The sequence below is a fragment of the Cannabis sativa genome, chromosome 8 (genome assembly GCF_029168945.1).
Source record: "Cannabis sativa cultivar Pink pepper isolate KNU-18-1 chromosome 8, ASM2916894v1, whole genome shotgun sequence".
NCBI lineage: Eukaryota > Viridiplantae > Streptophyta > Magnoliopsida > Rosales > Cannabaceae > Cannabis > Cannabis sativa.
Window position 1 is genome coordinate 28266065 of NC_083608.1, and position 25737 is coordinate 28291801.

At 32.7% G+C, this 25737-nt stretch overlaps 3 protein-coding genes across 5 annotated transcripts; 2 read left to right on the forward strand and 1 right to left on the reverse strand.

Annotated features, from left to right (window-relative positions):
- Positions 1-916: 916 nt before the first annotated feature.
- On the reverse strand, positions 917-6541 carry LOC115699287 (putative pentatricopeptide repeat-containing protein At1g13630). 3 transcript variants are annotated; one of them, XM_061102691.1, is made up of 4 exons: positions 5788-6541; positions 5086-5487; positions 3097-4971; positions 2209-2364 (listed from the first exon to the last, which is right to left on the reverse strand). In XM_061102691.1, the coding sequence occupies exons 1-3, from the start codon at positions 6227-6229 to the stop codon at positions 3428-3430; spliced, it is 2388 nt and encodes a 795-aa protein (XP_060958674.1). In that variant the 5' UTR covers positions 6230-6541; the 3' UTR covers positions 2209-2364; positions 3097-3427. The 3 variants fall into 3 exon arrangements, with proteins under 3 accessions (XP_030482477.1, XP_060958674.1, XP_060958673.1); XM_061102690.1 differs by having other exon boundaries at positions 3097-4974; XM_030626617.2 differs by having other exon boundaries at positions 917-2364; positions 3097-5487.
- On the forward strand, positions 954-2612 carry LOC115699289 (UDP-glycosyltransferase 89A2). Its single transcript, XM_030626618.2, has one exon. The coding sequence runs from the start codon at positions 954-956 to the stop codon at positions 2391-2393; it is 1440 nt and encodes a 479-aa protein (XP_030482478.2). The 3' UTR covers positions 2394-2612.
- A 4044-nt stretch (positions 6542-10585) lies between the features above and the next one.
- LOC115701460 (uncharacterized) lies at positions 10586-14993 on the forward strand. Its single transcript, XM_030629267.2, has 5 exons — positions 10586-11589; positions 13385-13442; positions 13541-13624; positions 13923-14064; positions 14180-14993. The coding sequence occupies exons 1-5, from the start codon at positions 11166-11168 to the stop codon at positions 14456-14458; spliced, it is 987 nt and encodes a 328-aa protein (XP_030485127.1). The 5' UTR covers positions 10586-11165; the 3' UTR covers positions 14459-14993.
- The last annotated feature ends 10744 nt before the right edge of the window (positions 14994-25737 follow it).

The following is a 25737-nucleotide window of genomic DNA, read 5'->3' on the forward strand; positions in this document are numbered from 1 at the left end:
ATGTGTTGAAAACACCATATAGATATATATTGTACAATTATTTGTTGGAGTGTATTTTTAATTTTTCTATATTTATATATATTTTTGAGTGGGAATAGTTTTCACCTTACAAATAGTTAACCGTGAGAATTAATATTTGATTAATTATAATAATAGTGATATAATATCTAGTAGTAAATAGTAATATTGAGTGTAAGTAGTATTTTTTTCAATATTTATAGTCATGAATATTTTGCTTCACGTGCGTAGCGCGTATAACTTTTACTAGATATTAGAGTTTGTCCCACATTGCTAATGTGTGGAAATAAATTGTGATATATAAGATGAATGTGCTACTCCTTCTATTATCAATTTTCAGTATTAGCGTCTTTGACCTGTTTCAGAATCCACGAATTTTCGATGTGTACACCCACAAATGAACAAAATTTGATAATACATCTCTAAAAAAAATTGATAATACATACTTCAAGAGGTAAAATTGTAAATTATATAATCGAAGTCCCAAGTTGAGATGGAGAATATTTGATCAAAGAGCATGATTTTTTTCTATCAAAATTCAATGGGTAAAATACCCTATTTATTCTAGATAATTTACATCAATCCATAACTTTTATATAATTTAACAATCACTTCCAATAACTAATTATTATTATTCTATATAATTCTGACAAAAATTAAACAGATACTTTTTAATACTTAGTAGTAATTAAAATGAGGACGTAAAATGTTATTCACATACTGTATAAAGAAAGAAAGAAAATAATAAAATTAAAAAACTTATTCCAAAGCCCTTACTCCTTCAGCGTGATATTAACGGTAAACCACCTTGAGTCAACGTCCAAAGAGTAAATCATCACAGCATCTACTTTAGTCATCGTCATCGAATATAACTCCTTTGCTTCTCTCTCTTTCTCTCACTCTCTCACACACTAAATTCGTGGCACGAAAAAACTATGGCGACTGGTGGCTCAAACCAGCCCCATATTCTGGTGTTTCCATACCCAGCACAAGGCCACATGCTCCCACTCCTTGATCTCACCCACCATTTGGCCCTCCAAGACTTTATCATCACCATTATAATCACCCCCAAGAACCTCCCAACTCTACGCCCACTCATCTCTGCTCACCCCATCACTGTTCACACCTTGGTCCTCCCCTTTCCAGCCTACCCCAACTTACCCTCCGGCGTGGAGAACGTCAGGGACATCGGCAATGCCGGAAACTTTCCCATATCTAACGCCCTCGGAAAACTCAGGGAGCCCATTATCCACTGGTATGAATCCCATCACAATCCCCCTGTTGCCCTTATCTCTGACTTTTTCCTTGGGTGGACTCTGCACCTTGCCCAGCAGATTAATATTCCCAGGGTAGCCTTCTTCTCATCTCAGGTTCTATTAAGCTTTGTTCTTGATCAGTGTTGTAGTGTTTTGAGTGCCTTGGAAAAGAGTTCTTGCTCGGTCGTGGAATTCCCTGATTTCCCTGGATCCCCGTCCTTCAAAGAGGAACATTTGCCTTCCATAGTGCGGCTCTGCAGGGAATCAAAACCAGACACTGATTTCGTCAGAGATGGCCTCATGGCAAACTATTCCAGCTGGGGTTGTGTTTTTAATACCTTCGAAGATTTAGAAGGAGAGTATTTAAGATACTTAAAGAAGAAATTGGGTCACCGGAGAATCTACGGGGTTGGCCCATTAAGTTCACTTGGCATTAGGGAAAGACCTGATCCTGAGAACAATCTAGATTGTGCAAGCGTTCTGGCTTGGCTTGATGAGTGTCCAGATGACTCCGTACTCTATGTTTGTTTTGGGAGTCAGAAGCTGCTAAAGAGGCAGCAAATGGAGGCCTTGGCTTCTGCGCTTGAACAGAGCGGGATCCAGTTCATATGGGTCGTGAAAACTGGCACCGCCGAGCAGGTTACAGCAGGGATTGGTGTTGTTCCAGATGGATTCGAGGAGAGAATAGGTAAGAAGGGATTGGTTGTAAAGAGTTGGGCGCCACAGGTGATGATACTGGGCCACCGAGCTGTGGGAGGATTTCTAAGTCACTGTGGATGGAACTCGACACTGGAAGGCATAGAAGCTGGGGTGAGGATATTGGGATGGCCCATGGAGGCCGACCAGCATGTAAATGCTAGGCTGCTGGTGGAGTGCATGGGTATAGCTACCAGGGTGTGCGAGGGAGCAGATGCAGTGCCTGAACCTGCTGAGCTGGGAAAGGCGATAGCCAAATCCATGAGTGAGAATGCACCTGAGAAAATGAAAGCCAAAGAGTTCAGAGAGAAGGCTCTTGCAGCAGTGAGCGACAGTGGGAGCTCTTTGAACGATTTGGATGAGCTTGTGAGAGAGTTGTGTCAGCTCCATAAGCCTGTTGCAAATGAGATGGTGAAGCAATGAACTTGAGAGAGTGAAAGACGAGGAGGTGAATACAAGAATAAGATAGTGCGAATATCAAAATTATGTTTAAATCTATTATGATATTAACTTGTACTAAAATGTTTGTGAATCTAAGATTGTATGGCCAATTGAACTAGAGCTGCGTAAAGAATAATTATAATTTGTGCCCTGAGTCTCATCAATAAAATCCGCACAGATGTGCCAAGACTATTAATCTAATTAAGTTAATATCTTCACCATAATGCAGAATGATATATCACAATAAATGGCAAGATTTAGTAAATATTAGATCTCAAAACATATGTAAAATTGGATAAACCACTTCTTATAGTGGCAATTGATATAGCAAATTTTTTTTTTTTGAATGGTATAGCAAAAGTTGAAAGAAGGGTAATACTGAAAAAAATAAAAAACAGAAGTTAGCTGTCAATAGTCAATCATTTATAGCATTGATGAAAATCCAAATATTTCAGGGTTTCTCTAATACCTTTGCAATCTACATAACAAAACTATTGGATAAATTTTAGCTCTGATGTTCAGTTTCTTTCAACTTTTGAGGGGAAATCATTATTTACCTTTATTTTCCACGTTCTCCCTGTCAACTTACATTACTTTGTTTCGTTTCTCCTTTTATTTTAGTTCTGGTATGAACACGCACATGCACACTCACACACACAAAAAAAAGAAACTTTTAAGTGAATACCTTGTTCGTTGCGTCACCTCGCAACCAATTCAATGTGGTGGTACAGCGAACTTTGATCACACATTTTTGTAAAATATATACACGTATAATTTCTTTACTCCTGCAGGGGTGGTGAACTGAAGAAATGGTTCTCGAGTTTGTACACAACCTAACCCTCCAATATTCACTGTTTTAATGGTCCAGCTTGATGTGGAGTTAAAGTATATTAAAAGCTTGGTACTTGTTCTCCAAAAGGTACTGTTACTTTGCTCACTAAAAGTTCTGTATCAGTGAAGCTGTAGGTCTTCTCCAATGATAAGGTGATAAAGAATCTTCTTTTCTTTTATTATCATTATTCAGTTTTACCAGGAACCAAGCCAGATTTTATCATCCCAGCGATAATCTCTGATTCCGAATTGGTATCACCGACTTCATGAAAAGCCTTAAGCATCACCCCACAAAGCTCTCGATCAGGAGCAATGCCATCAAATAACATCATGTTGAAAAAATATTTTGCTTCAGTAATTAGACTTCTTTTGCACAATCTATTTATCACAGCACTATAATCTCTGACAGATATTTCAAATCCTTTCTTTGCCATCTGATGGAAGACTCTCATTGCTTGACATGCCTCACCCTTTGCACAATGAGCTTTAATTATTGTGGTATAAGCAACTTTTGTCAGACAAACATTGCGTTCCTCAAGAGAAACAAGTAGACAGTCAGCATCCTTGAGGTCGCCATGTACACAAAGACCATTCAAAAGAACATTGTATGTAGCAGGAGTTGGCTTGAGATTATGCAATAACATGTCGTTGAGTAACTGAAAAGCTTTTGTAAAGTCCCGAGCCTTGCAAAAATACTTGATGATGGTGTTGTATGTGATTTGATCTGGCACTAAACCCTTAATATACATATTATTAACCCACTGGAAAGTCTCTTGAAGCTTCCACTGTTTGCAGAGTCCTTTGATAACCACAGTGTAGGTTACATGAGTTGGCCTCACACCTATGACTTCCATCTCCTGTAGTAATTTAAGCATGTCATTGATGTTTCCTTCTTCACAGTAAGCATTCATGAGAGTAGTATAAGTAACCGCATTTGGTACCAACCCATGCAGCTTGATAATATTCAAAAAGTTGAAAGCCTCAGCAAGTTTTCCAGTTTTACACAAACCGTAAATGAGAGTATTGAAAGTTACAACACTAGGAGTGATCCCCTTTTCTATTATTTTTTTATACAACTGTACAGCTTCAAAAATATTACCTGTTTTTACATACCCATCAATCATAATATTATAGATGATGATATCGTACATCAACCCCATTCTTATCAAAGTGTTAAAATATTTCCTGGCTTCAGATATATTTCCCTTCTCCCGAAGACCCAACAGAATAGACCGGGCAGCAAAATTATTGGGTAAAATTCCTTTCAAGCACATTTCCTTGTATAATTGACTAGCCCTTTGAACCTTTCCTTGTTTGCAGAGGCCATGGATTACTATAGAATAGGTTATTAGATCCGGTTCCAACCCCAAGGACTCCATTTCATCAAGCAATCTCAAAGCTTCTTCAACCTGTCCACTTTTACACAAGCAGCTAAGAAGTACACCATACAACATGACAGACAACTGAAAACCACGTGATAGCATCTCTTCCCGTAGCTTAAGGGCTTCCTCAATATCTCCTGCATAACAATACCCACATATCAGGATTGTAAATGTAACATGATCTGGATTCAACCCTTTATGCAACATGTTTTGAATAACCTTCCGAACTCCATTCATTAGACCAAGTAAGTGAAACCCTTTAGCAAGAATGTTATATGTTACTATGTTAGGCTCTAATCCATGCTTCTCCATGTCATTTGTGAACTCTAAAGCTTCCTCCATTGACCCTGCTACACATAGCCCATGAATAATAATATTGTAACTGTATGAATCAGGAAGTAGTCCATACTTCAACATCATACAAAACAATGACTTTGCAACATCCACCAGACCCAACTTACAAAATCTTGACATGATAGTATTGAATGAAACAGAAGAAGGCCCAGGCTCCTCTTTACTGCTCCTCAGGAACAAAATCGCTTCTTGCATCTTCGATTGCTTACATAGACCATCTATAAGTATGGAATCAGTGTACTCATTTTGAGGAACACCACGGGATTTAATTTCATCAAATACATCCCATATGATGTCTGTCTCCCTCAAGTTATACAACAGACAGTTATATGTTGCCAATGAAACATGCAAATTTAAATCTTTCATCTTAGCAAGAACAAAGAGAGCATCATGAACCATCTCACATCTTGAATATGAAAATGCCAACATATCCCACACCACCCTATTTGCATCCCAGTCCCCAAATCTATTCAACAGCAGTTCACAAAGCGAAGGTGCAGAACCAGAGCCTACATGATACATTCAAATTTCAATAAACATAGTATGCAATATCTTTAATAAACCCAACATCAAAACTAAGCAAACAAAAACATTCACATTAGCTATATTATGACGTGTTTATGCCAAAATACTTGAAAGCTAATATTTGGAGATATAAATAAGGCCCAAGGATTTTTGAACAGCAACAATAATGGTTATTTTCCACTTACGAGTTAGTTACAGGCCAAAATGCTTGTGGTCTTTCAAGACAAATGTAGTCTTAATTGAAATTTATGTCACTAAAGAATGATCGAAGTTAAAAGCAATACCTTCCTCTTCCACCATTTGCTTTATAACCAAACGCAATTCCTCAAACCAGCTTTTTGACGCCAAAACATGGGAGACGACGAACCGGGAAAACCTCGAATGTCCAAAGCCATAAACATTTCTCAATGAAAAGAAGAAACCCAAAGCAAATTCTGGGTTCTCGACTCTCAAAGTATCAATAACTGAATCCACCTCAGGCTGATTCAATGTAGAGAAAACGTTTTTGAAGTAATCCCCGCCAAGAAAACTTCTCAAACCAAAGCTCTTCAAGCCAAGGAGGATTTCAGTAACAGTGTCTGTGTGGGTTCGGACAATGGGTTCTTCTTCGTCCCCTATCTTTGCAGCTGAGACAGTGAGCTTGGTGAAAATGAGGGATGAGAGAATTCGAGATTTTTCCACAGACATAATGTGTTTGGTGTTCCATCGGTGTATGTGATTAAGCATGGAAAATAGTGAATTTTTGAGGGAAAAGTGAAAATTGAAGAAAAATGTGGAAATGAAAAGGGAAAAGAGGTGGTTGTTTCCTGTGATAATTTGAGGATTGAGACAGAAGTATTGGGATTAAGAATAAAGTTAGAAAGAACTAGAAGATTACATGATAGCATATCCGAATAGAGATTTTGAGGGTTTTACGAAGACGTTATTAGGGTTTTAGAATGCCGTTGGTTTCGCGGCAATTTTTAGTTTGCCTGACAGACATGTATGTTTCTAGGTTGAACTTCATTTTTGTTCCTCTTTTTTAAAGAAAAAAATAATACATTCATTTTTGTCTTTTCGTTTTTTTTAGTATTATTAATTATTGGATAAATACTATTTTAGATTTTGTAAAAGTTACAAAATTGGATTCTCTGTTTTGTTAAATGACAAAATAGATGATGTGTTTTTTAAAATGGTACAAATAGGATGCTGAGCTCAATTTTATAATTTCTTTTTTGGGTTAATTTCACAAATGCACAAAAACAACAAAAAAATAATAAAAATACGGTTTCACGGAATTTTAAATATTTTTATGATTTTTATGATTTTATTTACATAAAATACGGTCTTTTATGTTGAAATTTTGTTCATTTGTTGTTAATTTTTTGTTATATGTATGCTATTTTTTTTTGTTATTTTTTTTGTTATTTTGATGTTATTTTCATGTTACTTTTATGTTGTTTTCTTGTTGATTTTATGTTGTTTTCGTGTTATTTTTTAAAAAACCGTAAAAATGTAAAAAAAAAAAATTATTTGAATGTAAAAATGTAAATATTTTACAAAAAATGGTGTCTTATGTAATTATTCCTTCTTTTTTAATATAACTAACTTGAACATAATTTATAACACTAATAGATGTAAAAAAATTTAACCAGTTTTTTTATAATACCTTTATGTCAGATTATTATTAAGTTTTATTTTGATAAAAAAAATCAGATGAGGGTTCTATTATTTTGATAAATATTTATAACTACATTATAATCACTCTTACTAAATTTATCTAATTTTATGGGTTTTTTTTTTTTTTTTTACTATTTTAGTCTATAATAATTAAATTAAAAATTTTATATTTAATCTTTTAAAAAATAATATTTTTGTTAATGGGTCGGTCCGTGCCTATAGGTGAGGACATTACAGCGATGATTGACTTCTCTCTTCTTCTTTTCTTCTCTCTGTATATATACATAAATATTTCTTTTTTTTTTTTTTCATTTTTTTCAATTTTTTTTCTCTTTCTGATACTATTTTTTTTATCTTTATATATAAATATATAATAAGAGTACACTTTTATATCTATTTTTTAACACATATTCACTCTCTTATAAAATTTTGTTTTTTTATTTTTTTAAAAAAATAATACAAACACTTATTCTATATCTTTTTTTTTCACGTTTACATTTTTTTACTATTCATACTCAAACTATTTCATACTATTTTTCTCTAATTAATCACATTTTATTAAAAAAAATCTTAATTAATTACTTTTTACCTTTACTAAAATATGTTTCTTTTACTTTTACATTTTTTCTCATATTTTTTAACACTCTTTCTATCTCTTACAAAAAAAAAAAATAAAAAAATTAAGAGCACTCTCCCTATATCTTTCTCTCTTTCACATGATTAATAAAAGTATAGTTTTCTTTTTTATGTTTTATAGTTGATTCGGAGTTGATTTATGAATAATTTTCATATTTTAACAAGGTTGATGTCTTGTTATTTTTCTATTGATTTATAATTATTTTATAGCTATTTTTCTTGTTGTTTTTATGCATTTTTTTACAGTTGTTGTTTAGTTTATGTGTATTTTTATGATGTATATTGTCAGTTTATTCCACATAATTTTTTTGTTGAATATGTGTGAATTTATTTTGTTGTTTTTATTTTATTTTAAGTAATTTTCAAAATATTTTTTTTTGTCAATAGTTATTTTATTATTCAAGTGTATTTTTTATGGTGTATGTTTTTAATTTCTTCCTGATAATTTTTCTTGGTTGTATGTGTGTTATTTTGTAGTTTAGATACACATATTTAGTTTATTTTTTGACACATGTTATTAAAATACAATAATGAGATTTTTTGTTTTTTTTAATTGACACAATGTGCAGTAGTTGATATTAATATATTAATTATATATTACTCATTGTATTATATACCCTATTTTGAAATCATAAGATTTTATTATTTTTATTGTTAATGTAATTATTTATATTTAACTTTTAAAAAATAAATTATCGTTTTAACTATCACTAACTCAAAAAATAAAATAAAAAATAAAAGTATGAAGTTGTAACAACAAATTCCATGAAAAAAATAGTAGTACAAAGAGATAAATCAATCTATCAAAATTAAGTAAATAAAATTGTAATACAAAAATATATTGAGGAGTTGATATTATTTTGCATATTGAAATTATCTTAATTTTTGTTATTTTTATGTTGTTTTGTAGTTATTTTTTGTCGTTTCATATTGTTTGTTATGTTGTTCATCTAGAATTGTTTTTTAAGATGTTTTAATTATTTTTTTATTTTACTGAAATATAGTATTTTTATAATTTTAAAAGTTTAACACAGTATTTTTAAAAACTTAGTACAATAAAAATGAAAAAAAAAAATGTGACTGTAAAAATGACAAAAAAAAAATTCCCTTCATTTTTACAATGTCTCAAAATGGAGTTTTAGCCACCAATTACTAAATTTATTGGGAGATGTTAGAAAAATACTCTTTTTTTTATATATTAACCAAATTTACTCTTAAATTAAATTTAATTCAAATATACCTCTTTTTATGAGTATTGTACCCAAATTATCTTCACACACTCACATAATTAAGACATAATTTCAAACATAATATATTTATGTTCTTTGTAGATGAATGTGTAGGTTTGTGGGAAAGTTGAGGTAAAATTTTGATTAGAGAAGAATGAAAACTATCGTGAAGTAGTAGGGGTAAAATTGGTAGAATGATTAAAAAAAAAAAGAAGTAAATATAATACATTTTAAAAAAGATGGTATAAATTAAAAGTATTACATGAGGCACTATTTTTTGTAAAAAAAAATACATTTTTTACGTTTACAGAATTTTTTTATATATATATTTTTACGATTTTCCATAGAAATAACACGAAAACAACATACAAATAACAAGAAAATAACATCTAAATAACAACAAAAAATAACATACAGATAACAAAAAATCAACAAAAAATTAACAAGAGTACAACATAAAAAGACCGTATTTCTGTAAATAAATCAAAAAAATCGTAAAAATATTAAATTTCGTAAAATCGTATCTTTATAAATTTTTGGTTGTTTTTGTGTATTTGTGAAATAATTCCTTTCTTTTATTTATGGGCCGAACAAATGCACAAATTATTGGGCTTTTGTAAAGTATTTACAGGCATAAAATCCAGTTTCCTATTGGACGGAGCCTATAGAATTGTTGGTCAATCCTTTAACATGAGCATGAGAAGTAAAACAAAAAAGACCATAAAATGTTTAAAATAAGAAAGAACATATACGTATATATATTGGATGGGATATCTTTTTCCTTATTGGCAAAAGGTAAGTCTCATAAGTTGAAGGGCATAGAAGTAGGACTTAAGAATTGTTATGGACCCATTACACACTTGCATTGAGACAAACACCACAACTAAACTAATTTGTCATACGTGAAAAATTAAGTGGGAAACCCTATTTATCTATCAATAACCCTACAACTATTATATAAATGCCACACTTTTTCTACCCACATCATTTTAAGCAAAAAGGATTTTTTTTTTTTTTAATTATTATATTATTGTTGTTGTGACTCTTAATCTTTGTGCAAAGAATGAGAATATTTTCGTGGTGAAATGGATTTGGACATATACCCTTGTTTTTATGTTTATTTAGTTATTTTAACAATTACACATATATATTTTTATACGTATGTCACATATATAAAAAGTCCAAGTTGTTGGGGTGTACTTATTCTTTGAATAAACAAAAGAGAGACTACCTGCAACAGTCATACAAATTGCTCAGTTTTCAATCATCATTTTTCTTTCTCATTTCATGATATTCCACCAATTCTAACCCTATTATTAATTATTTAAATACCAATTAGCGTTTGACAGATGTGAAAATTAATTTGAATAAATTATTAATAATATTATTAATTTGAATAATTAAAATATGATATGTGTGGAATAAAAAATGACCATATGATAAACTCATCTCATGATAATAAAAATAACAATGATATGTTCAAATATGCTTGACGAGATATCAATTCATCACAACTTTGAATCATTAATTGTCTATTAGGAAGAGGTCATTATTAGTACTGTTTAATTTCTTAGTATTTTTATTACTTCTTAAAAGTTGTGTGTAATTATAATTATGCATTACTAATTAACAAAATAGATGTGAGGTGATGATACATAATAAATAAAGTGATGATCGAACTATATATATATATGTTATCTTTTTGTTGTCAATAAAAAAAGAAAACAAATAAGGTTTGGTCTAGTCCTTATACACTTCTTCATGAATATTGCTTGGAAACTAAGGAGCAAAATTTTAAAATATAGTAACCTATATGATTTGGAAGCTCCCACTTTACCAAACCCACTATTTAAACATAATTAGCTCTCTTCAAAATCAAAACTAATATATTTTATATATAATATATATATAGAGAGAGAGCTAGAGAGAGAGAGAGAGTGAGAAAGAGATTATTAATTAAACTACCCATCTTGGGGTTTTATAATATATCTACTCCTATATATTTATATGCACAAAAAACACACAAGAGATATAACTTATTAAAATTTGAAGTGCTTATATATATAACTAATTATTTATTTTATTTAATATCAATTATAATTTTCATTATATAGGTGGATTAATAGGAGGCAGCAGGCATGATAGTATCAAATAATAATAATAAGGGAAGCCCAAAAAAACAAGAAGTGAGTAGAGAGAATAAAGATCAGAAGATCATAATGAGTAGTAGTAGTGGTAGTAGGCCGACAAGCCCGAGGTTGAAGCTGTCAAAACACTTGAAGAGAATCTACCCAATTGGGCTTCAGAAAAGCTCATCTTCTCTTTCCCTCTCCTCATCCTTGTCCTTGTCTCTATCGGAAGACAACTCCAACGACAGCTCTTCTCTTAATGATTTCGGTTCTCCCATTGATCACAAGATTTCTTTGGCTCTCCGGCTCCTCGCTCCTCCTTATGGCCGGAGAAGAGAATTAGTTCCATCTCCCAAAAATGTTCATGAACATAATCATGCTGATATGGACCCATCCGAGTGGAAGAGGTGCAACTGGATTACTAAGAACAGCGGTATATATAATTACTATATATATTTCTAGTTACTAATTTTAATGATGATGATGATGATATGTGCATGTTTTACATGAATAAACTCTCACATACATATCATGGTTAATTATGCCCCTTATTCTTTTTTTCATATTTAACTTATTGATAAAATTACTCTTTAATTTTTGTGTCGTGGATATGCATATTGATGAGCTCTTTTTGTCTAAGTAAAAACAAAATAGTAAGTCATTATTATAAATTAGGAAAAATGTTATTAAATATATAAATTACATATATATATATATGTTTAGCAACATGTTTATCTTTTAAGTAATGCTAGCCACAGTACACTTTTTACATTGTTTTTTTTTGGTCTAAATAAAAAGGCACCCATTGTATATTCCTATATAAACAGCTCATAATTAACTAACTAATTAACAAAACTCATATATTTAGGTTGCCTACCTAGTTCATTTTAATTTATATATATTTTGATAATTATGGTTATAATTAAATATTTAACTATGATAGTTATATTTATTTTTAGTCATTGTATTATTATTAAAGGTTGATATTAATTTAAAAATTAATTAAAAATAATTAATAAATTATTTGTAATATAATACTATTTAATCTAATTTTATTTTATTTTTTATAATTAGTAAAAAAAAAAGTTTGTAATATTAATTTCTATAAAGGTTTTATTAAATATTTAAATAAAAAATAATTTATTTAAATGTATATATAATTAATTTAAATCTAAAAATAAAATTTTTATCGGTTAATAATCTGTTACAATAGGCTATAAAAAATATAAGTATGACAGTGACATTAAAATATATATATATATATAGTAAATTAGTAATTGTAATTGTGATGGATTGTAAATTTTTTTGCGGTCCTATATGATGATAATGATTTGTTTATATATATGTGGTTGTTTAATATATAATTAATGAGTAGATTAGATGAGCATATAATTATTTAGTGAAGTTGATTTATCTCATGCTTATATATAATCAATTCTTGTTGAAATTTAGAACGTTAATATGAAAATAGATCATTTGCGTTGGACTTTGATGCAAATAATGCAGCTAAAATTTCAATATAATGGAAGATCTAAAGTCCATGTCTGCTTACAAATAAAGAAAAGGACCCTATAAAAAGACATGGTCATATTACAACCTAAAGAAAACTACTAATTACATATTGTTAATTTTAATTACTATAAGTATATTAATATATATATATATATATATCTACATATATTTACAGAATTTTGCTCTCTGCAGCCTCTATACTATTGACGGTGGTTAAGAGAGTTCGATCACATAAAATAATTTCTAGAAAGCTTATAATATTATAGTGTTATATATATTATGTGATAAGGTATTTATATCGACCTCTGATGAATATATATAATATACTAACACAGTAGACAAATCAAAATAGGGATAATAATATATAATTAAGTCAATATATATTATATACTCACACTTGGAGAGCTGAAGTACTGGATTATATAGAGGTTGTTGAAATTTAAAATAAATAATTAATTATTATATATATGCAGGCGTATTTTAATAATTTAAAAAGCAGTGTACTTTTAAACACCTACTATATGAAGTATGAACATCTTCAATTGTACATTATTAATCATAAACTAAAAGACACATTTGACTTAAATTCATAAATATATATATACACATATATATATATATATATATCATGTACGTATAATAATGGTTGTTATATATATAGATTATATATGCATGTATATATATATATCTTGTACTGACAAAAAGGTTTGACCCAGATAAAGTTTACGTAGCATTTCACGACGAGTGTTGGGGGGTTCCTGTCTACGATGACAAGTAAGTTTTCACAAATATTAATTTTATTTACTTAATTAATTTATGTATATTTATATATGTTACAATAATTAATATAAAAAAATTAATTCAAATAACAGTCAGTTATTTGAGCTGCTTGCATTGTCTGGCATGTTGATGGACTACAATTGGACTGAAATTCTCAAAAGAAGGGAGTCACTCAGGTAGGCAGATTAATAATATATCTACTTATAATATTTCTCCATATATTATTATGTGAGACTAAAGAGATTCCCCAGTTATTTTAATTATAACATAACGAACTAGTACTGTATATAATAAGTACATATACTTCTATTAAATGTTATAGGATTTTATATATATATAAAAATGATGCTAGCTTATTATAAATTCATTGGACATTATTACTTAGAGATCAGCTATGTATATATTGATGTTTGTAATAAAGTTTATTAATTTAATTGATGGTGTGGCATGTATAAATATATGATGAATTTTCAGGGAAGCTTTTTGTGGGTTTGATGTAAGCAGCGTTGGAAAAATGGGTGAAAAGGAAATTGAAGAGATGTCATCAAACAAAGCAATCATGTTGGCTGAAAGCAGAGTGAGATGCATTGTAGACAATGCCAAATGCATATTAAAGGCATGGAATTAATTAATTAAAGAGAAATTAACAATTTATAAAACTGTACTATAATAATAACTATTTATTAGTTAGTTTATGTAAATAATTAAAATCATAAAATGTATGTGTGTAGGTTGTTGGAGAATTTGGAAGTTTCAGCAACTACATATGGAGTTATGTGAATCATAAACCAATGATAAACAGATACAAGTACCCAAGAAATGTTCCTCTAAGGTCACCAAAAGCAGAGGCCATAAGCAAAGACATGTTGAAACGTGGGTTTCGGTTTGTGGGTCCAGTCATTGTGCATTCCTTTATGCAAGCTGCTGGCCTCACTATTGACCATCTTGTCGACTGTTATAGGCATTACGAATGTGTTAGCCTTGCCGAAAGGCCTTGGAGGCACATTTAATAACTTACCTCTCACTTCTCATCCTAAAAATAATCATATATTTTCATGCATATATATATATGTATGTGCCAGCCAGTATTAAGTTTTCCAAATTTCCTAGTAATAATTTAATCCATCCCCCACACCCACACACAGTTATTATACTTCATCATCACTAGCTTATACATATACATTATACATATATATATATGATATATCACTCATATTATTATATGTGTATATATATGAATTAATGGAAGAAAAAAGAAATAATTAATTAATATATATGTATGTATGTAATTTAGGATTTAATAATATATTTTTTAAAGCGATAAAGATGTACGTACAATTGTTTTACTGTACATTTGTATGAATATGATCGGCCGTCATGTGGTCCTGCTGGTTTGATCATTTCTAGCTTTTTGTCTCTTTTTGGTTGTCCAATATATCATGAATTCAAGAGTGGTTTTTTATATGAGATATTTGTAACTAAAATATATATATATATATATGAACAGAGATTATTATAATTATTCTATATAGTGATGTTAAACAATGATTGGTTTGGTACATAAGTTAATTTTGTTGGGGAACAATTTATCGAAATACTCAAGGCCACAAATGTTGTGTCAAATAATTCTTCATTTGACATTATCTAAGAAATCATTATATCCACAATAATGAAACTAATTAATATAATAGATTAAGAAATGGTTGCAATTTTATAAACATTTGTTGAAAAAGGTTAAGATTATTGAAGTATCATGATATATATTATAACGTGGATCGATCAGGACATGTGTATTGAATAATTTCCACCATAAATAAATTGGCCTTAATTAATTTAATAATGACACAAACTTACGAGCAAATAACGACCAAGGACTAGTGTTTCTTGTTCCAATGTTCAATTCAATCAATGAATTTAGAGGTGTTGATAAATTAAAAATAAAAATCTGCTGCCGCATTTTTACTTTCTCCTTGCTGTCGTACTAATAAAAAGTAGACATGTGTCATTTGCTCATTACAAAAATCATGAGCATCAATGAGACAATGACTACAATCTCAATGAAATGTTTCATTAGTAATGATTATTAATGGCGGACATATCGTTAGTAATAGCTCGTCGACGAAAGTACGTAGTATCAATGATGAAAATTCAAATCGTTAGTGAAAATGAGTACCAATGACGACATTGTTGTCATTGATAATGTACCATTTCTTTTTGTTAAAAGAATTGAATAACAGAATGCACTGAATTCTGCTATAAGGAATATCCTGTGGTCCCAGGAATTTGGAGGTTGTTAGAATTGAGAATCCTCAATGATTTGCTCTGTATTATGCTGATGTCATTATTATGCCTTTTGTATTTTCTGTTACTACACGTGTAAGACCTGGAGTGGTCATCTTTGATTACTGATTGTATCAGCTTCTTCTATAAATGAAAAGTTTCCTGCACAGACTCCTTTGAGCTGTGATCTTTCATCTTTCTGCATTTTTCTAAATATTTCACTTGGTATCAGAGCCTTTTGGCCTCTGCCTCTGAGTCAGAGAAATGTCTACCAGCCAGAATCAAGGGAATGTCCCTGAAACCCCTACCAGGGCCACAGCTCCAAATAACTCTACCCAAAACACTGCTGCTCTGCAAGTTGCAACAGCTTCCAGTCCCTCCGGTGGAATGAACCCTTTCAGTAATACTCTCAGTCAGCCTTTCTCGTTGAAGCTTGATAGGCAGAACTTCACACTATGGAAGACCATGGTCTCTACCATAATTCGTGGACACAGGTTAGATGGCTATTTGAACGGCCAGAAAGTTTGTCCACCCGAGTTTATCCCAGCAAACGTTGGAACAGATGGGTCACCAGGTTTTGGACTTCAAATCAACCCCGAGCATGAGAGCTGGATTGTGTATGACCAGTTGCTGATGGGGTGGTTGTATGGATCTATGACAGAAGGCATAGCATCGGAAGTAATGGGTTGTAAGACAGCAGCTTCTCTCTGGACTGCTTTGGAAGATCTCTATGGAGCTCACTCAAGAGCTCATGCTGATGATATCCGTAACAAGATCCAAACAGCAAAGAAAGGAACCATGAATATGACAGATTATCTCAGACAAAAACGTGTTTGGGCCGACTCCTTGGCAATAGCAGGTGACCCATATCCTGAAACTCATTTAGTTTCTAATGTTCTTTCAGGTTTGGACATCAGTTATCTGCCTATAGTTCTTCAAATCGAGGCTAGACCTCACACTTCTTGGCAAGAACTACAGAGTATCCTACTTGGTTTTGATGGTCGCTTGGAAAGGTTGAATGAGCCAACTTCTCAGATTAAGATGCTCAAAAATTCCTCCGGTTCTCCCTCTGCCAACATGGCTCAAAAACCACATAGTCCCAACTTTCCACGAAAGCCATATCATCCCAACAACTCAGGAGGTGGAAGAGGTTCAGCAAACAAGCGTGGCAGAGGAAGATCAGGGAGAGGTAATGGCTCTAAATCTACTTGTCAGATCTGTGGAAAATATGGGCATTCTGCAGCCATATGCTATAACAGGCACGATGATACTTACATGGGACAACCACCTGGGCAAGACAGCAACCAACATCAGCAACAACATCAAGCTCTTGTGGCTACACCAGATCTGGTCAAGGATGACAACTGGTACATTGACAGTGGTGCTAGTAATCACTTGACATCTGATGGAGACAAACTGGGCAATAAAGGTGAGTACTCTGGTAAGGAAAGAATAACTGTGGGAAATGGCAGTAAGTTACAAATTAAGCATGTTGGTACTGGTAGAATACATACTAACAGTTCGAAACCTTTACTGTTGAATGATTTGTTGCATGTTCCTCAAATTGCGAAGAACTTAGTCAGTGTTTCAAAGTTAACTTCTGATAATGGTGTAACAATTGAATTTTTTCCTCGGTTCTGTTGTGTGAAGGAGCAGGTAACAGGGAAGGAGGTGTTGCGTGGGACACTCAGTAATGGTCTGTATCAGTTCAAGCCTACACCAGATTTTTCTCACAGTTTGCCTTCTAAAGCTGCCTTTTCTGCTATTTCAAGTCAGCCTACAGTTCCTAGTAATGTGGTTAATGTTTCCCTAAAGGATGTTTGGCATAGGAGGCTTGGACATCCCTCCACCTATGCCTTAGATAGAGTCCTTAAGCTGTCTAATGTAAGAGTTAAATCAAATGAAATACAATCTTTTTGTGATGCCTGCCAGCTCGGCAAGTCACATGCCTTACCTTTCAAACGCTCTATTAGTCATGCTTCTGTTGTTCTGGATTTAATACATACTGACCTATGGGGACCCGCACCCATAGCCTCCCAAAACAATTACCGATACTATATCCACTTTGTTGATGATCACACACGATATACATGGTTATATCCTCTTAAAAACAAGTCTGAAGCTCTTGAAGCTTTTACTCAGTTCAAGTTAATGGTTGAAAATCAGTTTAACACTAAGATAAAAAACTGAGAACAGATTGGGGTGGTGAATACCAACCCTTTTCTCAGTTAGTCACAACCAGTGGCATCATTTTTGATCATTCATGCCCCCATACTTAAGAACAAAATGGTCGTGCTGAACGTAAGCATCGACACATTGTTGAAATGGGGCTCACATTGCTTGCACAGGCTCAAATGCCTCTAAAGTACTGGACTGAAGCGTTTCAGTCAGCCGTGTACTTGATTAATCGGCTCCCTACCCCAATACTTCTTGGAAAATCACCCTTTGAGGCTTTATTTCATAAGGTTCCAGATTATGATTTTCTGAAGGTATTTGGGGTGGCTTGTTTCCCTTGTCTTAGAACATACCAAACACATAAGCTTCAATTCCATATTATTAAATGTGTTAATCTTGGTTATAGTATTGTTCATAAAGGATACAAGTGTCTTAGTCCTACCGGTCGTATATATTTTTCTAGGCATGTTGTTTTCAATGAAAAGGAATTTCCTTTTGCTACTGGTTTTTTAAACAATTACCAGTCACCTCCTGAAATTACCATGACCGCACCATACACTTGGCTCAACCTTCCACTTGATAGTTCATCCTTTTCTCCTACAGAGACTCCTCACACGAACACTAATCCCTCTCATTCTTCACCGTCCAGTGCTGAGTTACCCACTGATGCAAATCATGCCTGTCCTCTTGCTGTAACATCTCCTCTTCCACCTGCTTCCAACACGGTTTCACCATCAAGCATCAGTCCTGACTCTTCTATTCTGCCACATGAATCGACTGTGTCACCTGATTTTCCACCAGCAGCTCCCACTCCTTCGACTGATATTGTTCCACCACAGAATACTCAACCTTCCCATCCAATGGTTACTCGTGCTAAGGCTGGGATTTTCAAGCCTCGCACCTTTCTTGGTTCTACTTCTAGTATCCCTATGTACTATGAACCCGATTCTGTTGCTAGTGCGCTTCAGCACGAGGGGTGGAATAATGCAATGTCTGCTGAATTTGCAGCTTTAAAAAGAAATGGTACTTGGATACTTGTTCCGTATACTGATGATATGAATGTTGTAGGCTGCAAGTGGGTGTTTAAAGTTAAACTAAATAGAGATGGTAGTCTCCAACGGCTTAAAGCTCGACTCGTTGCTAAGGGCTTTCACCAAAGGCCAGGGGTGGACTTTGGTGAAACTTTTAGTCCCGTTATTAAAGCCTCAACAGTTCGAATTGTCCTCACAATGGCTGTAGCAAATGACTGGGATGTACGACAACTGGATATCAATAATGCCTTCCTCAATGGCACCCTTGAGGAAGATGTGTACATGGTACAACCTCAAGGTTTCGAAGATCAGGACAAGCCTAAACATGTCTGGAAACTTCTCAAATCAATCTACGGCCTAAAGCAAGCGCCTCGGGCATGGTATGATCAGCTGCGAAACACTCTCGTAAGCTGGAATTTTCAAAATTCCAAGGCAGACACCTCATTCTTCATGCTGAAACACTCTAGCTATGTGATAATGGTATTGATATATGTGGATGATATTGTAGTCACGGGTAACAATTCAAAGGAGCTGGAAGTGTTTATTGCGAGACTCAACAAAATGTTTTCACTGAAGGATCTTGGATCTCTGCACTACTTCTTAGGGATAGAAGTATTTAGAGATACAACAGGGATATATTTATCGCAAGGCAAGTATATTCAAGAGTTGTTAAAGAGGTTTAACATGGAGAATGTCAAACCAGGTCCTACCCCGATGACAGCAGGAAGGACATTGTCTCTAAATGATGGGCAACCTCTGTATAATGCCACTGAATACAGGAGTCTAATAGGTGCACTCCAATATCTGAGTCATACACGACCTGATATTTCCTTTGCGGTGAACAAACTCAGCCAATTTCTTAAAGGCCCTACTACAGTTCATTGGAGTGCAGCTAAGAGGATTTTGAGATATCTCAAAGGTACAATTCATCATGGGATACATGTTGCACCTAGTGATCGTCTAGTTCTAACTGGTTTTTCCGATGCTCATTGGGCATCATGTCCAGATGATTGACGATCTGTAGCTGGTTACTGCCTATTTCTTGGAGAGACACTAATATCGTGGTCTTCAAAGAAACAAACAGTAGTCGCTCGATCCAGTACTAAGTCGGAATACAGGGCACTCGCTCAACTGGCAGCTGAGATCACTTGGGTTCAAGGACTGTTGCAAGAGATGAAGATCAGAATAGCAGCTGCCCCAATCATATGGTGCGACAACATGAGCGCAAGTGCGTTGGCCTCTAATCCCGTGTTTCATGCTCGAACCAAACACATCGAACTTGACGTTCATTTTGTTCGGGACAAAGTGCTAAAGAAGGAAATCGAAATTCGCTATGTCCCAACACATGACCAGACAGTCGATTGTCTAACCAAGGCTCTGTCTCACACAAGATTTCAATTCTTAGTTGACAAACTCAGAGTGATACCTTCACCCATTAGTTTGAGGGGTGGTGTGAAAAGAATTGAATAACGGAATGCACTGAATTCTGCTATAAGGAATATCCTGTGGTCCCAGGAATCTGGAGGTTGTTAGAATTGAGAATCCCCAATGATTTGCTCTGTATTATGCTGATGTCATTATTATGCCTTTTGTATTTTCTGTTACTACACGTGTAAGACCTGGAGTGGTCATCTTTGATTACTGATTGTATCAGCTTCTTCTATAAATGAAAAGTTTCCTGCACAGACTCCTTTGAGCTGTGATCTTTCATCTTTCTGCATTTTTCTAAATATTTCACTCTTTTAAACTGTTGGGCTATCAATGATGATAATATCATCATTGATTATATTATTGTTGATTGGATATTTAGTCAACCAATACTGAGTCGTAATAAATGAGATTTAAGTTAAAAAAATAAACAATAAATGTCACGACCCGAACCCTAGGCCGTGACATAGGAAAAGTGTGAGATTGAGAGATTCCACTAATTCTATGAATTTCATTTAAAGAGAATCATATTGCTTTATGAGTGCTTATTTGATTAACATTGAATAAAGATATCATGTGAGTTATTCTAGGTTAAATCTATCATTGCTTGAGAGAGGTTAATAGGTTACATTAGGATTCTTGAAACTACAAATTATAGGATAAATTGAAATAATCAATAAATGGAGATTCCTAGTTTGAAATGGGGAAATCAATGCTCTAGGTTTTTACTTTCTGATTAAACATCGTTGTTTCTTTATTTATTTTTTTTATTTATCTTATTATTTATTTCTTAATTATAATTTATTTTGTGTTATCTAATTAAAGTATAAAATTAAAAAGTATAATATTTAGTAAAATTTAATAATCAATCCTTGTGGGTTCGACAACCTTTTTAGTATTAAAACTTTACTATAATAACACTGTACGCTTGTAGTAAAAATTGTGTATCAGGGAAGACCTATACAGAGCAGTTACATCATTTTTAGAATCAAGAAAAATACTTAAGGAGATGAACACTACTATTTTGACAATGGTGCCTAAGGTTAAATGTCCTAATTCTATCAAGGATTTTAGGCCAATTGCTTGTTGCAATGTTGTGTATAAGATTACAACTAAGCTTTTGTGTTTAGAATCAAGCTCATACAACCTGACTTGGTTTCTCAAAATCAAGGAGGATTTATTCAAGGCAGATTCATTGAGCATAACATCATGATTTGTCAAGATCTAGGGAGACACTATGGAAGGAAATCAAACAAGGCAAATTGTTTGATAAAATTAGACTTACAAAAAGCCTATGATACTATCGAATGGGACTTTTTGGAGGAGATGCTACAGACTTTAAAGTTCTCTGAATCTTTCACTAATTTGATTATGAATTGTGAGAACTCCTAGATTTTCCATTATGTTTAATGGCTCTGTACATGGATTTTTGAATCGAATAGGGGATTGAGACAGGGTGATCCAATGTCTCCCCTTCTCTTTGTGATTGGGATGGAGTATTTATCAAGGATATTGAACGTGGTAGGCAACAAGGAAGACTTCTCTTTTCATGAGAGATGCTCTGAGCTTAAAATAAATCACCTGACATTTGCAGGTGATGTGCTTCTGTTCAGTAAAGGGGAGTTCAAAAGTGTTTATTATTTGATGCAAGGATTAAAGTTTTTTTTACAAACTTCAAGGCTGCAACCAAACCCTCAAAAATCTGCAGTGTATTGCAGCAACATGGCCAGTAATGAAGTCAATAGAATACTTGAAGCATCGGGATTTTCGTTGAAAGAAATGCATTTCCATTACTTAAGGGTGTCAATTTGTGCTAAGAAGAATGAATGCTTTGCTCTTGCTGAGAAGATGACAGCAAGAATTCGAACCTGGAGTTCAAAGAATCTCTCATTTGCAGCAAGAACTGTGTTGATAAACTCAGTCCTATTGGAAATACTGTTGGAATATTTATTTTACCAGGATCTTAGATCTACTCACAAGTATGTTGTTTAAACACCCTAAATATGAACTTTCTAAAACGATAAATTAAACACATATAAAGTTAAGAAAACCTTACATTGATGCAGCGGAATTAATGTCTCCTTCCACTCAGATCTCTAACCCTTGTATCCTTTTTGTGGCAGAGTATAATCAAGATCTGAGCCCGAATGTCCTTCTTCTTCAAGTTTGATCCTTCACAGTCTTCCAATCTATGATTGAGTTACTGCTTGTTGTGTGTGGGCACTCACTCTTTCACTAGGGTCGAAATTGATGAAGGAGAAAAGAAGAGAGAGGGTTTCGGCCAGGTATAGAAAGTGGGGAAGGCTCAGTTTTTCTGAAGAGAGAAATTTCTGTCAGATTACTAATGAAAAGCCTTATTGTGACTGAGCCATCACTTTCTATTTATAGGCAACTACTAGGTTTAGGTTAGGAATTATTTGGCATTAAAATAATGAAAATATTAATTTGAAAAACCTCATTTAAGTGGTCGGCCAAGGTGTTATAGTGGGCCCCACTTGATTTTGCAGTTTTATCAAATTTTATCTCTATTTTCTCAAAAATGCCAATTTTCCAATTCTAACCTTTTAAATGCCAAAACTAATTATTTAATAACTAAAATAGATTATTAAATAATATTGTCATTTAATTTAATTATTAATTAGACATATAAAGTCCATTAATAAATAAATAAACCTGGAATCTCTTTTCTTTACAATTTCACCCCTACTTAGTGAAAATTCATAAAATTAGACATAGTCTAACTTTAGAATTATAATTGATCAATCACGAATCAATTAATGAGTCTTACAAGCAGAATATTCTCAACTAGAATGGGGACCATGGATCTATATGCTGAGCTTCCAATAAGTGAACCAAATTTACCAAGTAAATTCCTACTTATTAATTCTTCGTTGAATCCACTCTTAGAACTTAGAATTGCACTCTCAGACTTATATAGAGCATATTGTATGTTCCACGATATCAATATGCTATCTCATTTAACCATTGTTATAATCTTATTGTGATTTAAAGATCCTCTATATAGATGATCTACATCGAGATGGGATTTCTTTACCGTTCTCACCCCTCAATGTATTTTTCCCCTTAAAACACTTAGCTACCTGTAAATGGTGTTTAGTGATCTAATAATTAGTCAGTTAAACAAGAGCTCATCCATTTACTTCTATTTGCTAAGCTCGAAGGGAATCATCACTTGACTTATATACACCAGTAGAAGCTATAGATTCCATATTTATGTTCAGCACTCCCACTCAATCATACTATCATGTTCCCAAAATATACGTATCACCCTGACCCAAAAGTAGGCTTAACTAATAAATCAAAGAACATGAATAGCACTCCTGAGTTGAGCCCAAGCATATCAGGATTTAGATTCTTTTAATCTTAAGATCAACTACTGATATTGACTTGGAAAGATATGTATAACGGTAAGTTTGTAATATCTTAACTTAGTTGCAATATTGGTCCAGTCCAATGTATACTCCATACATTCGAAACTAGTATACTTTACTAATGTCCTGGAAAGAACATAACACTTACTCCAAGTGTAAGTACACATCATCGCTGATTATCACATTAGTGTAAATCCAATAACACTGATGAAACAGGGACCAAGTCTTTTGATTCATATGATCACAATCACATTCCACTGTGTTGACGATACTGTAATTGTGAATAAACATATGATCTGGATTTAACTGATTTTGTGTGTGTGAATGTAATAAACATATTAAACCATTAGCATGTCAAATTCATGCAAACATCAATCACTTCTAATTTCTTATATTGATAACTAATCAAATTGTAAAGAGTTTTATTTAGGGCATAAAACCCAACAAACTCCCACTTGCACTAATATAAAACAAACTGTGCAAATAGGTCAATCTGATATCTTGATCTTCAGATCAAGTGTAGTATATTTGAATCCACCCAAACTTCTGGAAACTAGTTCATAAGAACTCTTATGAAACATCCTTTACTATATGCTTTACTCATCAAGGGATACTGAAATCTTTTACTGTTTGAAAAGTACATCTGAATAAACAGAAGACATATCTCTCATATTTTAAAATATGTAATTGAGATAATACAGTGTAGACTTTTCTTCAGTGATATAACTTTCTGGTATTTTCGAATAGACCAAGTTACAATTCTTCTCTGGTAGAGCTTGAATTATTATTCAATAATTCCTCCACCCCCAAAGTAAGCACCATCTCAAGAATTTCGAAATTAAATGGTGAGATACAAAGACAACTGATACACAGTTCCTTAATATCTAACATATAGATCACTTTCATAAATCCTTCTTGAATATCTTCTAATGTTCCCTATTTGATTACATCTCAGATAGCTCCCACTCAATAGCAGATGTCTGGTTAAATAATACTCTTAACCTGTTATTGTTTAGAGAGTTACCTAGTTGTGACTTTTGTATTAGTCTTAAAACTTTAAGTTAAGACTAAGTCATCAACATAGCAGACTAGTATTTGAAGTGAAAAATACATGCCAGAGATAAAGTAATCAAAATTAAGATACCATCAAATTTTATGAGGATTAAGAATTCTTGGTTCAAGTCATTCGAATGGACTGAACTAGAGCTCTTTATCTTATTCTCATAATTCTGATAAGCTATTCCTATCCATGTGAATTGTTAGATTTGCTTTTCAGTAGTGTTCTTAAGTACCTATCACAAATATCAACCTAATGAAGATGGGTATAGAACTTTAAAATTCTCCCACTCAATTAAGGTAGTGTGAAACTTTAACAAAGAACTTTCAAAGGTATCAAACTTTTACTTACAACAGTAAAATCGAAATGGAACATACAATCAAGATCAAGAATTTATATTGACAACAGCTAACTCATCATATTACTTCCATGTTTAAATAAGATATGTGTTACATAGGAAATTGTGGAATAGACAACACCCCTAAAGGTTGTAAAGATCATTATTCTCTTAGTGTGATAGAGTTTATGTGGAGTTGAATACTATCCAGAGTTCATTAGATATAAAAGATCGTTGAACTGCATAGTTTTCTTAACTTTTCTCCACCCCTATCAGATCAAAAGATCCTTTTATTAAACAAATTCTTAATAATTGTATTAGAATGAACAATTATTAATAAACATAGAAATAATTTCTAGTGTTTATTTAATATAACTCTATGAAGAGTTGTAAATATTATAGAATTTGCATCAATAATAAAAACACTTACACATACAATCATATAAATATAATGTGGTAATAGTTGATGAAGATAAAATAAATGAAGCTCAATCTCATAAATTGCAATGGTGATTTCGAAAATAAAGAAACTGTATTAATATTAAAAAAAAAATATTGCAACAATATGAGAAAAACAGGGATAAATATC

Bases quoted from the DNA above. Each gene is read 5' to 3' on its own strand.
- LOC115699289 (XM_030626618.2), top strand. From the start codon at position 954: ATGGCGACTGGTGGCTCAAACCAGCCCCATATTCTGGTGTTTCCATAC.
- LOC115699287 (XM_030626617.2), bottom strand. From the start codon at position 6,229: ATGCTTAATCACATACACCGATGGAACACCAAACACATTATGTCTGTG. The intron at 5,488-5,787 runs GTATTGCTTTTA...TGTATCATGTAG, and splicing joins GCAAATGGTGGAAGAGGAAG to GCTCTGGTTCTGCACCTTCG.
- LOC115701460 (XM_030629267.2), top strand. From the start codon at position 11,166: ATGATAGTATCAAATAATAATAATAAGGGAAGCCCAAAAAAACAAGAA. The intron at 13,625-13,922 runs GTAGGCAGATTA...ATGAATTTTCAG, and splicing joins AAAAGAAGGGAGTCACTCAG to GGAAGCTTTTTGTGGGTTTG. The intron at 14,065-14,179 runs GCATGGAATTAA...GTATGTGTGTAG, and splicing joins ATGCCAAATGCATATTAAAG to GTTGTTGGAGAATTTGGAAG.